The 17,156-nt window shown below is 40.1% G+C and overlaps 1 protein-coding gene across 1 annotated transcript in view; it reads left to right on the top strand.

Annotated features, from left to right (window-relative positions):
* IGF2R (insulin-like growth factor 2 receptor) overlaps positions 1–17,156 on the top strand; it is a gene marked incomplete at its 5' end in the record, with an annotated part of 60,814 nt that overhangs the window by 17,088 nt on the left and 26,570 nt on the right. The window contains 17 exons of the mRNA XM_010584525.1: positions 422–542; positions 2,433–2,547; positions 4,089–4,251; positions 4,406–4,586; positions 5,453–5,556; positions 5,999–6,163; positions 6,477–6,617; positions 6,985–7,131; positions 8,050–8,181; positions 8,592–8,739; positions 9,931–10,108; positions 10,693–10,808; positions 11,228–11,390; positions 12,945–13,124; positions 14,137–14,238; positions 14,935–15,036; positions 15,688–15,862. Coding sequence (XP_010582827.1) covers positions 422–542; positions 2,433–2,547; positions 4,089–4,251; positions 4,406–4,586; positions 5,453–5,556; positions 5,999–6,163; positions 6,477–6,617; positions 6,985–7,131; positions 8,050–8,181; positions 8,592–8,739; positions 9,931–10,108; positions 10,693–10,808; positions 11,228–11,390; positions 12,945–13,124; positions 14,137–14,238; positions 14,935–15,036; positions 15,688–15,862 — 2,433 coding nt within the window. The remainder of the gene's footprint in view (positions 1–421; positions 543–2,432; positions 2,548–4,088; positions 4,252–4,405; positions 4,587–5,452; positions 5,557–5,998; positions 6,164–6,476; positions 6,618–6,984; positions 7,132–8,049; positions 8,182–8,591; positions 8,740–9,930; positions 10,109–10,692; positions 10,809–11,227; positions 11,391–12,944; positions 13,125–14,136; positions 14,239–14,934; positions 15,037–15,687; positions 15,863–17,156) is intronic.

Raw genomic sequence — 17,156 nt, 5'->3', positions numbered from 1 at the left:
AATAAGATGGTTTATAAGAAACAATGGAGGGGAAAAAAACCTTCTCTGTGAGGAGGGGTTACCCACTACTTGGTATCATTTTAGTGTTGTGGAAAAAAAAAATAAATACTTGGCACAGTTCTAGAAGTTCTCAAAGCCCTACACATCCAGCAGCTGTACTAGCAACTGGTAACTAGCTGCAGTTACTTTGGCAGGAAGGATGAATTTGCTGTTCAAAACCAGGGCGGCATGAACTATCACAAGTACTTCGGGTTTTGTCTTGTCAGATCCACACTTTACCTTTAAAACAGGTTATATTATTTTTAGAAAAGGTGAAAGCAATCAATAGTAAGTGAGCCCACAGATAAAATCGCAAGATACTTCAGGTAGAGCAGGGCTTAGAAACTGAGTCCTATATTCTGTTTTCTGTATTCTATAACAGGAAGTTCAAGTGGAGAGACCAGAAACTGCCCTGCTGGCAGTGCTGCTTGCTTGTTACACGAAGGTCAGGCGTATGATGTCGGCCATCCACAGGAGCAGCTGAAACTTCGTGACAAAGACAGGTATGTGATTTTTGTGGTGATACTTCTGTGAACACTTCTCAGTCATCTGGGCTGGAAAAAGCAGTCTCGATAATGGGGTGAGCCTTCCAGAACTTAACATCAATAACACTTCAATTTTGAAGCATTGGCAGAAAAAATTTCTTCAAATACTGGCAGGGCAGAGTTGTTTTCAGGCATCCTGCCATAGTAGATCAAATTTTCTTCATTGTGAGACACTCCTTTTTACAGAATTGCAGAACTCTCAGAAGCGAGGGATGATTGGTGCTCTCTGCCCACAAGCAGAAGAGTGAGATTTGACCCCATCTGCCCACTGCCTGAGGGCCCACAGGGTAAATGCACTTGGCTCTCTGTGGGTTTACGCACTGTATTGGCTCACTACTGCACAGGAGTACAAGTTGAGAATAGGGCCAGATGTTGCCCTTCTGTATTTTTTTGTGTTAATGAGTTATTAATAGAAGAAATAGCTAAGCAATGCAAGGCTTCTTGTTCCTGGTGGTGGCAGAACTGGGACTAGGAGAAACTGTTTCCTTGGTGCTGCCTCTGTTTTGTTTGGTGCCTTTTGTGCTGGAAGTACAGCTTGAAAGAAAAAAAAAACCCACAAACCAACCAAAAAAACAAACCAAACAAACGAGCTAACCCACCAAAAAAACACCCAAACAACCCAATGTGGCTTAGGGGACTTGCTGATCTTTCTGAGCTTCAGGTCGTCTGAGCCTGCTTACCTTGTCTGTAAGGTCAATAGTACCCTGTTGACTTCTGCAGTGCCCTTTTTATCTCAGATGCAAGCTGAAGAAAACGAGCAGAATAAACCAGGTTAATAACAGAGAGGCCAAAGGTTCTGGCCTATCAGTGATAAGGTTGAGGGTTTTCTTTTAGTTTACAAATGAAGTTGTTAGTCCTTTGTTGCAGGGCTTTTCCCCCAGGATGAAGCAAGTGGCTGAGGTGTTCTGTACCAAGGCAGAAGCTTACATCTGAGGAAGCACAAGCTTGTTCTCATGTTGAAGTGCAACTAGTAGTCTACAGAAGTGCTCGGCAAGAAAGCTTTATCTGATCCCTGCTAGGACTGAAGAGCTTCTCATTGCTTGAGGAAAATTCATTGTATGTGCTCAGTCAGACTTGGGTGGCCTGAGCAGGGAGAAAGATGACTGTATACCTGTGCCCTAAGATGTAGAGAGGGCAGTTAGAGGGGTGGCTAACCTGGAGCCAGGCTGTCACCCCTCTGCGAACTGTTGTCTTCTGCCTCTTAGACTGCATAGAACAGTAATGCTTAGTTGGGAAGTTGTGTTGATTTCCTTCTTCTCTCATCCAAGTCATCTTGCCATTTGTCTCTCCCTGTCAGAGAGTTACCATGTTTCATTCTCCTACTCCTGCCTCATCTGATCTGTCCCAGTTGCCTTGCTCCTGTCAATTTGCTAATGAGTTCATCTTGCACTTAGTTCTGCGGGCAGAATGGAAAGAGATTATACATACAGAGGTGGTAAAATACAGGAATGTGGTAAAACATGAGTCCTTATTACTTCCAAAAGTTGTGAGAGTGTTTATCACGTCTTCTCTCCAGCAGTTTGAGAGCAAAGCTGAGAGTGTTCTTGTGACTATCAGCCAAGTTCTTGCTACAATATGGGTTACAAGGCATTCAGCATAGTCTTAACTGGGGTGCAAGAGGATGCTGTATTAAGTAATTTTGCTGGGACTGTTTTAATCTTTATTTTGGTTAACTGTAAGATTAAAGGAATAAAGACCTCCATAAAAATCACTTTCAGGAGCAAGGCTACTTTGGTATATTCTGCCTGGGTATCCAGTAAAAAGTGGATGGTCTTTCAAGAATATCCTTCCTCTTCACAGTGCACAGTGTCTTAATTATATTTTTGGTTTGCCATTTTCTGTTTCTAGGCTGGTATTGAGTTATGAGAGAATATATAGTGATGAAGAAAGGCCAGACTTCTGCCTAGGCCATAACCCAGCAGTGACGATCACTTTTGTTTGCCCATCAAAGAGGGGAGAAGAGGTAACTTTGCTGTTTTAGTTTGTGTTAAATGGTTTGTCTTAACTTTTGTGTGCGTTATCTTTCATTTTTATTCAGGGCTGAAAAGAACAGAAATTTTCCTGGTTTGCAGCTTGTGAAGAGTGTGAGATCCTAAATATACTCTTCAAAAAGTCTTCTAGAACTTAGGAAAGAAAGAAGAACTCAAATAAAATTTCCCCAGGGGTTTGTTCTTTCTTGTCTTGGTGAACTTGGTCATCCTTTTCTGAGTTCAAAGCTTTCCTCTGAAAATAGGATGGCATTAGTATAGTGTTAATCCTTGCCACAGAGCTTTGCTTGCTAATGAGCACTCTTCTGTCATCAGTTGGTCTGGGCATGTTTATAGCTGTTGTCTGTAACTTGTTTCTTTATTAATCTGGCCTTCGTCAGAGGAAAAAAAAAAAAAGCTAGCAAGTGTCATTGCATGGCAAACGCCTGTCACTTACTAAGCAGGCTCCTGAACTCCTTTTAACTTAAAGTAAAATCTTTAGTGTTAAGCAGCAGCTTAGTTTTTGCAGGACACTGTTTTAGTCTCACTTCAATGCAATATGATGATCATTTTGATGTGATGCTGGCTAATGTCAGCAACCCACGCTCCTTGAATTGGGCCAGACTGGCTATTGCTAATGCTCTGCCGTTTCATATTGTGGTGCTTTTGGTTGCAGGTTAGTGAAGGAGAAACTCTTGTCTGGCTAATTTTTGGTTTAATGTTTTGTCCTTCATCTGACTTAGATAGGTACCGTACTTCGCCCTTATTGCTGCAGAAACAAACCATAGGCCTTTGTCTGCTGTCACTTTGTAATACCTCACTGCAGCTATGCACGCCTGTGGTATTACTAGTGTTACTTGTGCCTGTAACGTATCTGATACTTACCTGGGTGTCTGCCTGTTGTTTTAGTGGATGGCAGAAATACAGATTTATGAAACAAAGTGAATTTCTAAATGTTTCACTTTAAAGTGAGGAAAACCAGGACTACCCCTTCTCCCAAAGGTGCCAAAATATTTCACTACAGAAAACACATCTGACAGAAGTGTTGCCTAAAGAATTCTGAAACATCTTTCAGTCTTGATTTGGACTGAGGGAATCAAAGTTGCTAAAACACCTGTGTCTAAGAGGCTGCTTTGCCTTCAGAGAACACTTGATCTCTGCTTCCCTCTTTGAGGACTCCTCTGAGGCAAACACGGTCCAAGCTGTGCTTAGCAACTTGGGCTCACCTATCTCTGCTTTTGCCAACATCTTAAGGATAAGTGCTTTTTAAAGTACTGTTTCTTCTGTAGTCCTTCTGCTAATGCAGATTACTTTACCTCTGTTTAGGCTTCTAATAGTTTGCCACTCAATAAGAGCTGTTTTATTTCTTCTCAACACCTGTTTCTGAGAGGCCAGAGACAATGTTTGCACCTCTTAAGCAATTTACAGGTGAAGTTAGTCATTACTGACCCTAAAGGAATGTGATACTGTTGCTTTAAAGATTGCATTTCAAGTAAGTATCTACTTGTAATTTAAATTCTTTTTACTTATGGATCAGAGTGCAGGTCCCAAACTCACAGCAAAAACAAATTGCCGGTATGAAATTGAGTGGGTTACTGAGTATGCCTGTCACAGGGATTACCTGGAAAGCAAGACCTGTCTTCTGACTAATGAGCAACATGATATCTCCATTGATTTAAGACCACTTACTCAACTTCCAGGTAAGCTCACTATTTTTCTTTTGTGTTTGTGTTGTTACTAGCCAGTTTTACAGTTCTATGTTTGGAGACAGGAAGAATATTCTGTCTAGATATTTGGGTTTTTACGTCTGTTCTGCTGTATGTTAAAACACTTCTCTTTTTGTTATTCATTCAGATTATGTCACGCCATATTTAGCCAAAGATGACAAAGAGGAGTATTACTATTACTTGAATGTATGTGGGAAAACCACTGCAGGTAACTGCAAGGACAGCACAGTATACACTTCATCTTGCCAAGTAAAATCTTCAAATAACCAGCAAAAAGTGGCAGGAAGATTTGAGAATCAAACCCTGAGGTGTGTAAAAGGCTCTTTAGCCCTGCTAACTGGTCTGATTGATTGATTCTTGTTTCTTTCTTTGCCCTTATTTGTCATGTGAGCAATATTTCATACAAAATCCAAGTATTTTTGCTCAGTTTTTTATAGAAAAACTTTAACAGTATACCAGGATAACGTTAGCAAACAAAGGAGCAGATGAGGTTGGTAGAGGCCATTGCCTAGACAGGGAAGAAACTTTCACTGGCTTTGTCAGAATTGCAAATTGCGCTGTGCTGCCTCTTGCCCTCCTTGAGTTTTGCATGTAAAGTGGCATCAGGATCAGATGTTTTAGAAGCTGTCCTCAACCAGAGGGCATCTCTCCTTCCTTTGCAAGAACATGCATTAATCATATCCAAGACTACTGACGTCCAGGATTTTGTGATTATTTTTTTAAATTTTTTTTTTAAGAACTTCAGGATTCCCAAGTGGCATACAATAGTTTGCATGAGACTGCAAAGCAGAGATTATTCACCTAGATATGATCTTCTGTTCTTTCTGTAAGCATGTGACAGACTTGTCAGAGTGATCTTCCAGGAAGTATGACTACTTCTACCTGCAAAAATAGCCATGCAATAAACTAATGGCAACAGATATTCCACCACAGCTGGAATAGCTTTAGAACATTCTTTAAACTCTGTACAAATTCATGAGAAGTAACCAGAAAAATCAGTGGATGCAAGCCTTTGTTGCAGTAGAAATGTCAGTATTAATGTTGAACAAGCATTTGTTTTCCCTTTGAGTGAGACAATTAATAAAGAAACAAGAGTGTGGCTTCTGTTATGTGAAGAACACTGTGTGATTGTGTCTGATCCCATGTTTCTGTCTAAAACTGACTTTTTACTCAGATACTCTGATGGGGATCTCACTTTAATTTATCCAAATGGGGATGCATGTAGTTCCGGCTTTCAGAGAATGACTGTCATAAACTTTGAGTGCAATGAAACAGCAGGTGAGTTTAACAAGCTGTGATGACTCTGCTCAGGATTTGACTTCTGTGCTTGCTAGTAGACCTTATGTTCAAAGGAATGCATGCTTTAAGCCACAGCTAACACGAAGAATAAATATTGTTAAAGTAAGCACTAATTTCTATGGCTGGCAGGATTGTTTTGTGCTGTGTAGTAGTGCTGCTATTCTGAATTTACACTGATGATCAAGAATATTGAGGTATAAAAGAGCCTCATTTCTTAGCCAACAGTAAAAAAAAAAAAACCAAAAAACAAACCACACCAACAAACCAAACCCCCGAAAACCCCATCAAACCACAAATGCAAGTCCTGTGCAGTAAAAGGATTTTTATCTCCCTTGCTCATTGCTAGTCCTCAAGTCTCCTTGCTTTTCTTCCCTTCCCCTTGTGGAAACCTAATGTCTGTTTATCCATCTTCAATGTTAAGGTAATGATGGTAGAGGAACTCCAGTATTTACGGGTGAAGTGGACTGCACTTATTTTTTTACTTGGGATACAAAATATGCATGTGTTAAAGAGAAAGAAGATCTCCTTTGCAGAGTTGCTGATAAGAGAAAACACTATGACTTGTCACCTCTGATCCGCAGTTCAGGTATGGCAATGAAAACTAGCTTTCAGTTACTTTTTTCCCCGAGTTTACCTGCCATCTCTAGTGCAGTTCTTCAGCTGAATATCAATCAGCTTTTGCTTTTTTTAGTGTTTTTCTGGGGTACTGGCGTTCACTTCCCTTGTCCCAAAAGGAGTGAGTGCCTTATGAAAGTAGCTGTATCTATGACTGCCATGGTTGCTGTCATCTTAAGTGGTTTTAAACGTGGATCCTTTTTTGTGATAAAAGGCATTTTGGCATGGACAGGCTAGAACAATTAAGCCAGATGACTTGTTCATAACAATCCCCTGTATTTCAGAGTTAGCCCAGAACTGGGAAGCTGTGGACAGTAGCTTTTCGGAGGTAGGGAGGAAGCATTATTATATCAACGTCTGCCATAAAGTGTGGAAGAGAGGAGGAGCTTCCAGCTGCCCAGATGGTGCTGCTGTTTGCTCTGTAGGTAAGTGTTTGGGGTTTTTTTGATGGTTGTTTTTTTTGTGTGTGTTTTGTTTGTTTGGGTTTTTTTAAGGCTCTGAAGGCTCGGCACTTCCTCTGCAAATGGAGTTGGCTGCCCTGAGTGCCTTCAGTTACTTGAAGTTAGGAGCATGTTTCTCTTGTGCTCCCAAAGACCCTAGGAGAAATGATGCAAGTAGCCTTTTCTAACTAAAGAACTTCAGGCTTTGTAGCATGGTTTTGGTGAGGTAAAAACAAACTCCTAATGATCTGCTTTCTTAAGACTTTCCATTTGGCTAGTTAATATTATCTTAATAGTGTAAAATTCATTTCTTTCCGGAGAAACAGAAGTGATGTGTTTACTGTCGTTACAGATAAACAAAACAACAGTAAGAATCTTGGAACATTTGTATCTTCTCCTAAAAAGGTTGGAGAAAATATTCAACTTACTTATTCAAATGGAGACAGCTGTGGTGTTAACAAAAAAATCAAAACTGTCATCACTCTAGTGTGCAGACCAGGTGAGAATATCCACACCCTGTTCTCTGATCCAGTTAAAAACTGGAGGTCATTTAATGTGCCCAGGCATGAGCGCTAAATATTGGCATGTGCCTTTGTCTTTTATTTCCTTCTATGCACAAGCTGAAGCATTGCGGTTTGTTTTCTAGGATGATAACAATGTAATTGCAGGTTATTTAGCTGTCTTCACCTTTCATTCAAGTACTCTTTAAAGACCCTTGAGTAAGTCTCTTGAACTAAGACTTTCTTAAACATGATGAAAGTATGTTTAAGTGTTTAAAGCTCCACAAATACCTGGAAGCTATACAAAGTACTTTATTTCCCTAGATTGTCTTGATGGGAAAGACTGGTTCTGAACTGAGATAAGATACTTTAACCTTGTCTTCCAATAAGTATGTTTTGTCGAAACTGCTTGCAATTTACAAAAAGCAGAAGCATTTGCAGAAGTTGTTAATGTTGTTCATCTCCATATAATAGCCCACTAGTTTAACCATCTCCCAGGGTAATGGAAAACCTGTATTCCTCTACCTCAGCCTGAGGAAGCTGAATCCTCCAAGTGTGCTGGCTGTTAGGATCAGGTTATGCACTCCTACCTAATAAAGCTGTTGTAGCAAAACACCAGGGTTTTGTATCAAAGCAAAATTTTTTTTTTTTCCCCCAAAGAGTGCAGTAGTACTGAGGAACAGACCGAGCAGTGCATCTTTACTTCTGGGCTAAACTTTAATTCTGGGGAAGAAGATGCAAAGAATTTGTGCAAGGAATTTTTGGTTCTATTTAGTCCTCACTTTCAGAGGAGAGGTACTTCAACAGTTAATCTTGGTCTGCTGTTGGAGAGGAGTTAGTGTTCCTAGGCTTAAATTCCTAGTTCTTTTGGCAGCCTGACTGTCTGTATGTGTAACACATTGCTCTTGTGATACCAGGTGATCTAGAAAGTGCTCCAATCTTGATGTCTGAGGGTGTATGTTCATATGCATTTGATTGGTATACTGCTGCTGCCTGTGTCCTGTCTAAAACTGAAGGAGATAACTGTCAAGTCTCTGATCCTCAGGCAGGTATGTATTTATGCTCAGCAGGTTGAAAGGTTGCGAGGGGTAGAACTTGTGTCGCAACACTGAGTCCTTTTGATGCGCAAGAACAAAGCGAGTTTAGCCTAAGTCTAAGCATGCACAACATTAGAGCACAGTAGTTTTAAGCACATGCGCATGGAAGATCAGAACAGCACAAGCTTATTACTCCCCTAGTGTGTGTGGAGGAAAATAGATGTAATGTGTATTTTACTGTAGTAAATATCTCTGTATAAGAAAACATGCTTTTAGTATGTCCATATTGCTTCTGAACAATAATTATGTGGAAGGAGACTTATTTGGGGGGAAGTGAACTAGCTGTGTGACTGGTAGAATCAAAACCTGTGAGAGGTGACAGGGAAAAATAGAACTGATCGAGTTTATTATTTCCCAATTAGGCTTCTCTTTTGATTTATCACCTCTGGCCAAGAAAAATGGGCACTATATAGTTAATACTACTGAATACTTGTTTTACATAAACATCTGTGGCAGTGTGCCGGATGAGTTGTGTCACACAAAATCAGCAGCATGCCAAGTAACACAAAGGTGAGTAACTTTAGTTCTGTTGTCTGTAATAAAAGATCTCTTGTTGCATGGTGTGTTGTCTGTGTGTAACAGCAAACAATTCTCATTAAAATAATTGCTGTGCTGCCTGTAATAGATTGAGGTGATGTGCATGTAAAATATTGTTTGGTAGTGCAGTAATTACACTGCCAGCTCTTTCAACCAAAGTGCACACACCTGTAATCTTGTTTACAGCTAGCTTTTGAGATTGAATGAGTGTGTCCATTGCTCCCCCTTATGTTTCCCATAGGGACAGATTAACTGCTGCAGCTGTATTAAGCCAACCCACAATTTGGATTCAGGGTCAGCTGGATTCCAAGAGCTGGCTTAAGGAAGAACTGCTGTGCTCAGAATGAGTAGTGGCTGCCTTATGCAGAGGTGGAGCCTAGAGCTTGGGTGTTGCACTGTATTTCCATCACTAAAAGTGCTGCGCAGGCACAGTCCCAGTGTGTACTGCTGCTCTGACAGCATCATTGCTGTTAGCTTCTGCAAGCTATGTCTGAGATTAGTATCTGTACGCTTCAGGTTCCAGGTTGGCCTGTTGCCAGAGATGTGGTGCACTGCAAACACATGCGGCTGTACTTGAGTTGGCTTTATCTGAGTTACTCTCCAGCCAAGGAGACTTCACTGCAGACACTAAAAACATTCTTTAAGGGAAGATGGTCAGGCTAGATCTGGTAGAACCAGTGTTAAGTCAGAGTAAAGAATCCCTCCTAAACCAAAGCTAGGAGCATGTGAAGGCAGTTTTCTTCCCTGAGTGAGAAAACTTGCTGTTGTGCAGTGCTAGGTCTTCACTGTCCATGTGTATTTGCATGGAACCAGTTTGAGCCCAGCATTAGGGTGTCTGCAGTTCGAGTTCTAGTCTGGAGTAAAGGAACTGGGTATTTCTGTCACACTTCTAGAGAAGGGAGTGTTAAAGTTTTCTAGATATCTAAGCAAGGTACAACTTCTATTCCTTTTCAAAGAAGGACACCTGCTCATGTTTTAAGTGTCCTTTTGCAGAATTCTGTTCCTCTAGCTCACTTATGTCTAGTCAACCTTATTTAGTTCTTTTGTCTTATTATGGTGTCTTCTATAAACTTACCTGTGTGCTTACTACTTGTAAGACTTCTCTTAAAGAGAGAATTAATTTTGCATTCTTTTCAGTCTCAAAGCCCACTTTTTCTTTTCTAGTAAGGATCAGTTTTGGAGTCTTGGACTGCCCAGTTCCAAACTTTCCTATTATGATGGTCTGATTCAGTTGACCTACAAAAATGGTACAGCATACAATGATGAGAACAAAACACAGAGATCTACCCTTATAACTTTTCTGTGTGATCGTCAGGCTGGAATAGGTCAGCCTGAATATCAGGTAAGAAGTTCTATATGAAGAAGGGAAGGACCTCTATCCCAAAATCCTGACAATAATTGCTGATAGGCCAGTGCAAGCAGAGATTGGCAGATGGAAATATCCAGTATCTATAAAGCAGACTAAGAGAAATAGTTATTTTTCTTGGTATATCTGCCTTTTGCTGCAGCCATAAAGCTTGTCTTGACCACTGAACAGTAAGCTGTTCACCTGGATCCAGGTTCTTACTTCATTCTTCTCTCATCTCAGGGCCATGTAATTACTAGTGCTTTTGATCATCTTGTATTTCTAGCTGAAAAAGCCAAAACTGGCTGAGAAGTAACAAGTGGCAGGACTGTGTGTCCTGTAACACAGCAGACAGCAGTTATATTGCTCTAGTTGCTCTGGTTGTGTTATTTTTGAAAAGAGTATTTTTGGTGACACAGTAAATGACAAGATGTACAACAAAACAGACCTACACAAATAAGTCTGAGAAGGTATATCCCAAAACCAAGGGGAAGTAACAAGCTTAACATAAAAAGGAGTAGCTGTGAGTCATGAAGTATTCTGTGTGGAAAGCCTCACTGACTTATTTTGCTGTTTTCTAGATAGAAGATAACTATACCTACAACTTCAGGTGGTACACTGAACACGCTTGTCCTGAAATGCCACTGGAATGTGTTGTGACTGATCCCAACACCATGGACCAATATGACTTGTCAAGGTGGGAAAGTAACATATACAACATGACTTGGCTATTCTAGTTTAGTATTCTGGCTGATAGCTTAGTACTGGATGAAGCTGGTTTCCTGTGTAGACAGCACTAGAAACTTCATCTATTGTGACAATCTTAACTGCAAGTACCTTGAAATGAAGACAGCGTTTCCCTCTAGTATGTTGACTTGTCTCCTAAGTAGTAAGTTGACTTTTGGGGATGGTTTTGCTTAATAAAAACTTATTACTTTGTCAAATGTGCTTTACTTCTTAGGAGTACTCTTTTTAACTCTGACACTTAAAAATGAGGGGAAGAAGTTATTCTGGAATGCCTGACAGTTGCTCTGTTTCTTGAGACTGACAGAGAAAGCTAGAGAGAATCTATGAAGAATGTTTATTCTTAGTATAGAACTTTTTCTTCCTGCTCAGCTTAGCAAAATCTGAGAAGAGAGGTGAAAACTGGTATGCCATGGATAATTCAAGACCAAGCGAGCGGAAGAAGTACTACATAAACGTCTGTCGACCACTGATTGCTGTCCCAGGATGTGACCGGCGAGCATCTGTCTGTCAGATGGAATATCGGCATGATCATGTGAGTGGGCTTTCCTTCCCAGCTCAGAGCTGGTTTGCCAAGTGAGTGAGATTAAGGGGTATGCAAGATAGGTACATGACTTCTGGCTTCTTTGTGCAAAATACAGTTGTATTCTGTGTATACGTAATGTTGGCATAATCATTGCAGAATGGTAGACCTCCTGCCCACCTCTTCAAAGACCAAAGCTTTAATTTTTACAAATGTGTCAATGTCATGTTTGACATGCATGATTCTTTTGTCCTGTGTTGCAGAGGTGGACAAACTGCATCTCTTCTGTGTAAATTGCCGCGGTCTCCGAGACTGCTAGCATTGCTTTAGGAACAGGTTGCTCTCCTGGATATTCTATCTTGCTTCTGACTTGTTTTAGATTGAACTGTGGGAGAAAGGCATTTAAAGATTCTTTGTCACCCCTTTCTGAGCTCTCTTTGGCTTTGAGGAGTCGATTAGGCAGAAGTTGCCAAGCCAGGAAAAAAAAAAAAAGGCAGTGGTGGTGGTTATGGGCTTCTACTTCTGTACTTCCCTGAAGTGTAACAATTTATCATGGGACTGTTTGTGCTGACAGGCTGGATGGACGCTTTGCCCCAGGCCTGGCTTCAGTGGTACTCAAAGCTGTAGGGAATGTTGAACTAGAGGCTCACCAATCTGTCCCAATTCCTTCTGTAAGATGGAGAGAACACCTTCTCTCCATACTGTTGAAGAGGCTGCCTGAATGACTGAATCTGTACGTCACCATCATGGCACTTGAGCTCAATATTATTAGTTCCCTGTGCTTGTGTTAGTCCTTGTTGTGTAAGACTATTTTACACATGGAGACATATTAGGGCTTCGTTACTTGCTGAAGACACTGGAGTAAAAAGTGAGCACACTGTATCAACCTAAATGCAGAGTTGTTTAAAAAAAAAGGGGGGGGGGGGGGCAAAAAACCCCCAAAAGTCCTTGTGGACAGAGCTGCTTTGGAGGTGTATTCTTCTGTTTTGTTGTTGTTGCTAACTTAAAATAGTTTCTTAAAAATAGGAAACACCAGTTACGTTGCAGAAGTGAAGACTAATTTGGACCTTGGAAGTAGCAGCACCTCCTGTTGTTCTAATGCTCAGTTTCTGCTAGTGCTTTTTAGGCTTTTCTAAGTATGGCAGATCCCTGATGTCAATTCTAAGAATGCCTGGAGGCTTCCACATACTGTCTTTTAAAGAGCTGTACAAATTAAATCCTACTTACTGCACGTGAGGCATAGGCCTCCCTAAATTCCTGAGATGAGTAGCTGGTGAGATAAGGATGGCTGTTGTCAGGCACTACAGGCACCTTATTGTACTAAAAATAAAAACAACAAAAAAACAAACCATGCCTGCTTGTGGAGCTTGTGTGTTAAATATGTGAAACTTAAGTGCATAATGGGGAAGATATGTAAGGGGATCTCTACACCTTTGTTATCTTCAAAACTCTCAAGATAACCTTCTGTACGCAAGATTATTGTGGTAGGTATTTTCTTCTTTTTGACTGTATCTATAACTGCTCACTTGAGTTTAGAAATGCTGACATGCTTTTCTTTATTTCTAGGTTTCTTACTCTGAAGTCACCTCTATTAGTAATCTTGGTGTTGCCAGCAAAGAACTAGTAGTTGAAAGACCTGGACGCATTATTCTAACATATGCAAATGGCTCTGTGTGCATTGATGCTGATGGAAAGAAAACTACTTATACCACCACCATCCACTTCATCTGTTCCAGGGGCACTCTTGTAAGGACAAATGATCTTTCAGTTGTTGCTTTGTCATAGTAGGTTTTCCATCATATAACTTGAAGCTACATGAAGATGTATAGTGTATAGGAGATTCATGACAAAGGAGACTTCTTGAGGACTTACAAAGCTGACTTAGATGCTAAAGAAGCATGTGTCTTAGACTGGGTATTTTATCATAAGCAAGAAATAGTTAAAAACCAACAGCCTCGGTGGACAGTGATATTTCAGACTAGTCTAATTACCATGAAAAATACATGGGGACTTAAGATTGAGGAGTTGTACATGCAAACATTGCAGACCCCCTTAAGAAGAAGAATATTGTAAAGTGCATCTTCAAGCTTAGGTTCTGCATCCTCTGTTGCTTGTTGATTCTAGATGAGTTCTTAAATCTATAAAGCTTTTGCTGACACAACTCCACATACTGAAGTTTAGACAGAGGGGATTGTTAGACTGAAGCTTGCCAAGACTTGTTCTTGCTGGTTTGTGAATTGGCAGGTCTTACTCCACTCACTCATTTGATCTTCAGCCCAAGAGGTATGGTGAAAATCTGTGACTTAGAGCAGTTATGAACTGCTTTGCTTTTGCCTGAAGACACTGAAATGAAGTGTGTATAACTAATACTCCTGTTACCTTGTTACCTCAGCTAACAGAGTTCTGTGTTGTTTGATTTTCACTTTTTTGTTATAGTGGACTGTATATTATACCCCGAAACTCCTCAAAGCTTAGACTGAGGCAAGGTCTGATTATGCATGTCTAGATTCATTATTGAATTTAATCTGAATTTTTGGATGTCTGATTCAGTTCTTTGCTAAAGCTTAATGACATGCTAAGTGTTTAGCTAGACAAAGTTTTCAGTGGTGACCTTCAAAATAAATAGGGGAGAGGGAAGCGGGTGGGAATTGTGTGCATTTGGAAGAACGTGACAGTTTCTCATGAAGTGGAGTCTCAAGTGTGAGAAGGTGTTGGCTGTTACACTTACTCTGGTCTTCTCTCTGCAATCTGTTTCCAGAGTAGCAGCCCATGGTTTATAGCTATTCAGGAATGTGTGGCCACGTTCTTATGGGAAACTGAGGCTGCTTGTCCAATCAAGGAGACAAAAGATGATTCTCAGGTGAGAAAGGGGGTGATAATTGTATTCATACTCTCAACATACTATTTTTTTTCTAGCACTCCTCGTTGCTGTGTTTAAATGACTCTTGAAGAAAACTAACTACAGTGAAGTCTGATTGATCATAATGGAGTCTTGTGATATCTTATTGCTGTCTTGAAGTGTTCCTGAAATGCGTAACTTCTGACCAAAGTATTCAAGTGCTCTCTCTTGAGAACAACATACTTGCTGTGACACTGAATGTTTCATTCCCTTACAAGGCTGCTAGTAAAACTGAGTTTATATGTAAGGATATATATTGTCCTTGTTTGTGTACAGATCATCAAATGAGGGTGGATTTTTTTTTTTTTACACTGAGCTACTCAGTTGCTTCTACTTTACAGGTCTCAACATAAACACATTAGTGTGAAAACAACCCTCACTTAAAATTTCCTTGCTCTTAGCTGACCTGATAAATGCCATCTGTTAAACTGCACTTTGATATGTTGGTATGTGGCTGACGTCAATGGACGACTGTGCAAAAGAATTGAATGAAGTGTTGCTACTGCCAGAGCTGTATTCTGGTTGTCCAAATTAAATTGCAGGCTAGGAATAAGTGTAAATCATTCCTTTACCTCTAACTTGTTTAGGGAGCCAAAACTTAAACAGAAACGCAGAAGGAGAAAATAATGCTGTCGTAATGTGTTTTTTTTTTTCCAGTCCTGCTCTGTGCGAGATCCAAACACTGGCTTTCTGTTTAATCTGCAGCCATTAGCTTCTGGAAAAGGCTATATGACTACTGGCATTGGGAGGAGGTTCTTGGTAAGGATTCTGACTGTACAATCTGTTGCTTATGGTTGCTGTTGTTGCATTTTTCCAGTCTTAGTGAGCAAGTGGAGTTTTAACTCAGTCCTCTTAGGAAATTTGAGTTGGAGGGAAAGTACTGTGCTTGAGGGGAGGAATGAAAGATAACTTGATTCATCTCAGATTGTCTTAAAAGCATCGAACTTCTGGTTCTTAGCAAACATAAGGTAGCCACACTTTTGAGGCTATGCAGGGTTTCCCAGTTATGGACGTAATACCAGTTTATCTGATGGTGCAGAAGAAATGGACAGTGGAAGCCTAGAAGGGGATTAATCTGTTGCTATCGGTGTTCTTAATGTGATCTGCATGTATCAGTAGTCCTAGGCTGTCCACAGATACTACCATAGTGTTTTTTAGTCTAAGAATAAACTTGCTAAACCACATCCTGTACTGCTAATGGGGAGAATTTGTGGACCGTGAAGCTGAAGACTGAAGATACTGTTCCAGTATTAGTATAGTTGGTTGTCTTGCAGTCTAGAAATGACAGACATTTCATGCTGTTTGAAGTACTTGACAAGTGAGTTCTACTGATGTAGAAATGGCTATATGGACATAATTTTTCTGATGCAGTTAATACTGTGTATACGCACATGTTTTCAAAACTTCTAGCTAAACATTTGTGGACCCATGCCAGATTGTGGTAAAATCAATGGCAGAATAGCTGCTGGATGTGAAGCAGAAAATCTGACATCGGTGAGGCTGGTGGAATTAGACAAAACCCTGTATCTGTCTGGTGAAGGATTTCTGACTCTTACCTACAGAGGTCCTCTTCGTGTGCAGTCAGGTGAGTTCAGGAAATACACAGTGGAGATGGATGCTGATATTCTACAAACTTTCTGTGAATGGTCTTCATTCCTCCCTTTGTTCATGTACTAAAACCTACTGGGCTTGGTGTTAGTCACTTAAACAAGCTAGTTCATATGAAAATTTTAGGAAGAAATCAAGTTGTGCAGAATGGTAATGGCCCAGTTTTCAGTAATAATGTGCATTTCAAAACTCCTGGAAGCAGACCAAATACAGTACAGGATTTTTTTTCTTACTGAGTAGCTGAAAAATACTGCTCCTCGCATGGAGAAATGGATAGCCAAATTGGGAAAACAAGCCAAATGAACTCTGGCTCTTTTTCTAAGTGAAGTCCTTGATTTAAGCTTCAGTTTCATGAATAATGCTCTCTAAAGTTGTTTCATATCTGAAAGATCATTTTTCAGTAAGCTTATGCTCTCTTAAATTGAATTTCTTGAATGAATGTGCTCTAGTACCTCATGTACACCTACTTCATTAATTTAAGTCTGTTTCACAGATAAGACTAATGAAAAACATGTGTCTAACTTGGATTTTACATACTCTCCAACTGTACTGAAACTGAGTTTTTGTAGAAAGGCATATGACACCTTAACAACAAAAGGTTTTTAGGAAAACAGGATTTTGGATTCGGGAGCCTCAGATGCTTCTGAATCTTACCACCATAGCAATTTGTACAGAGCACTATCTCTTATTTTCCCAGTTGTGATGTTTTCGTACCTAATACACAATGGGAAACAAGTCATTGAGCTCTCATCTATTTTTGCTTTGAGAACTTCTACCATTTTGATAACACTAGGATACATTGATGGCAAATACTATTCCCCCCCATAATTATACCATTTCCTGTGGGCTGTGGAGGGGAGGACTAAACAGAACTGAACATATGCTGCTTAAATAGCATCAGTATTATGTGTTCTGCAGTCATTACACTGAACTTCTTACAAACAAAAAAAACACCTGACCCCAAAACTTTGTGTGATGTAATTAGAGGTTGCTGGTACAGCAGACTTGGTGTTTTATAAGTCTTCTGTTTCTTCAGATGTATCATGTCAGAAGACCTAGGAAGCACAGTTCAGTGAAGGTAATTCTGGTCTTGAAAAGTGTCAAGGCATTCTGGTCTCCCATTTGGAGAGACAGTTGCAGCTGTTAGGTGATTTAGCACAGGTCTCTAAAGAAGGCTTGTGTGTTTACAGTTAAAAAACCCATAAACAATAAGCTAGTGTTTTCCTTGAAACAGTTAGCAATAAGAAACTGTTAGAAAATTTTAAAGTCAA

This window comes from Haliaeetus leucocephalus, unplaced genomic scaffold (genome assembly GCF_000737465.1).
Source record: "Haliaeetus leucocephalus isolate CR32 unplaced genomic scaffold, Haliaeetus_leucocephalus-4.0 Scaffold992, whole genome shotgun sequence".
Lineage (NCBI taxonomy): Eukaryota > Metazoa > Chordata > Aves > Accipitriformes > Accipitridae > Haliaeetus > Haliaeetus leucocephalus.
This window is presented reverse-complemented; position numbering and strand designations above follow the sequence as displayed.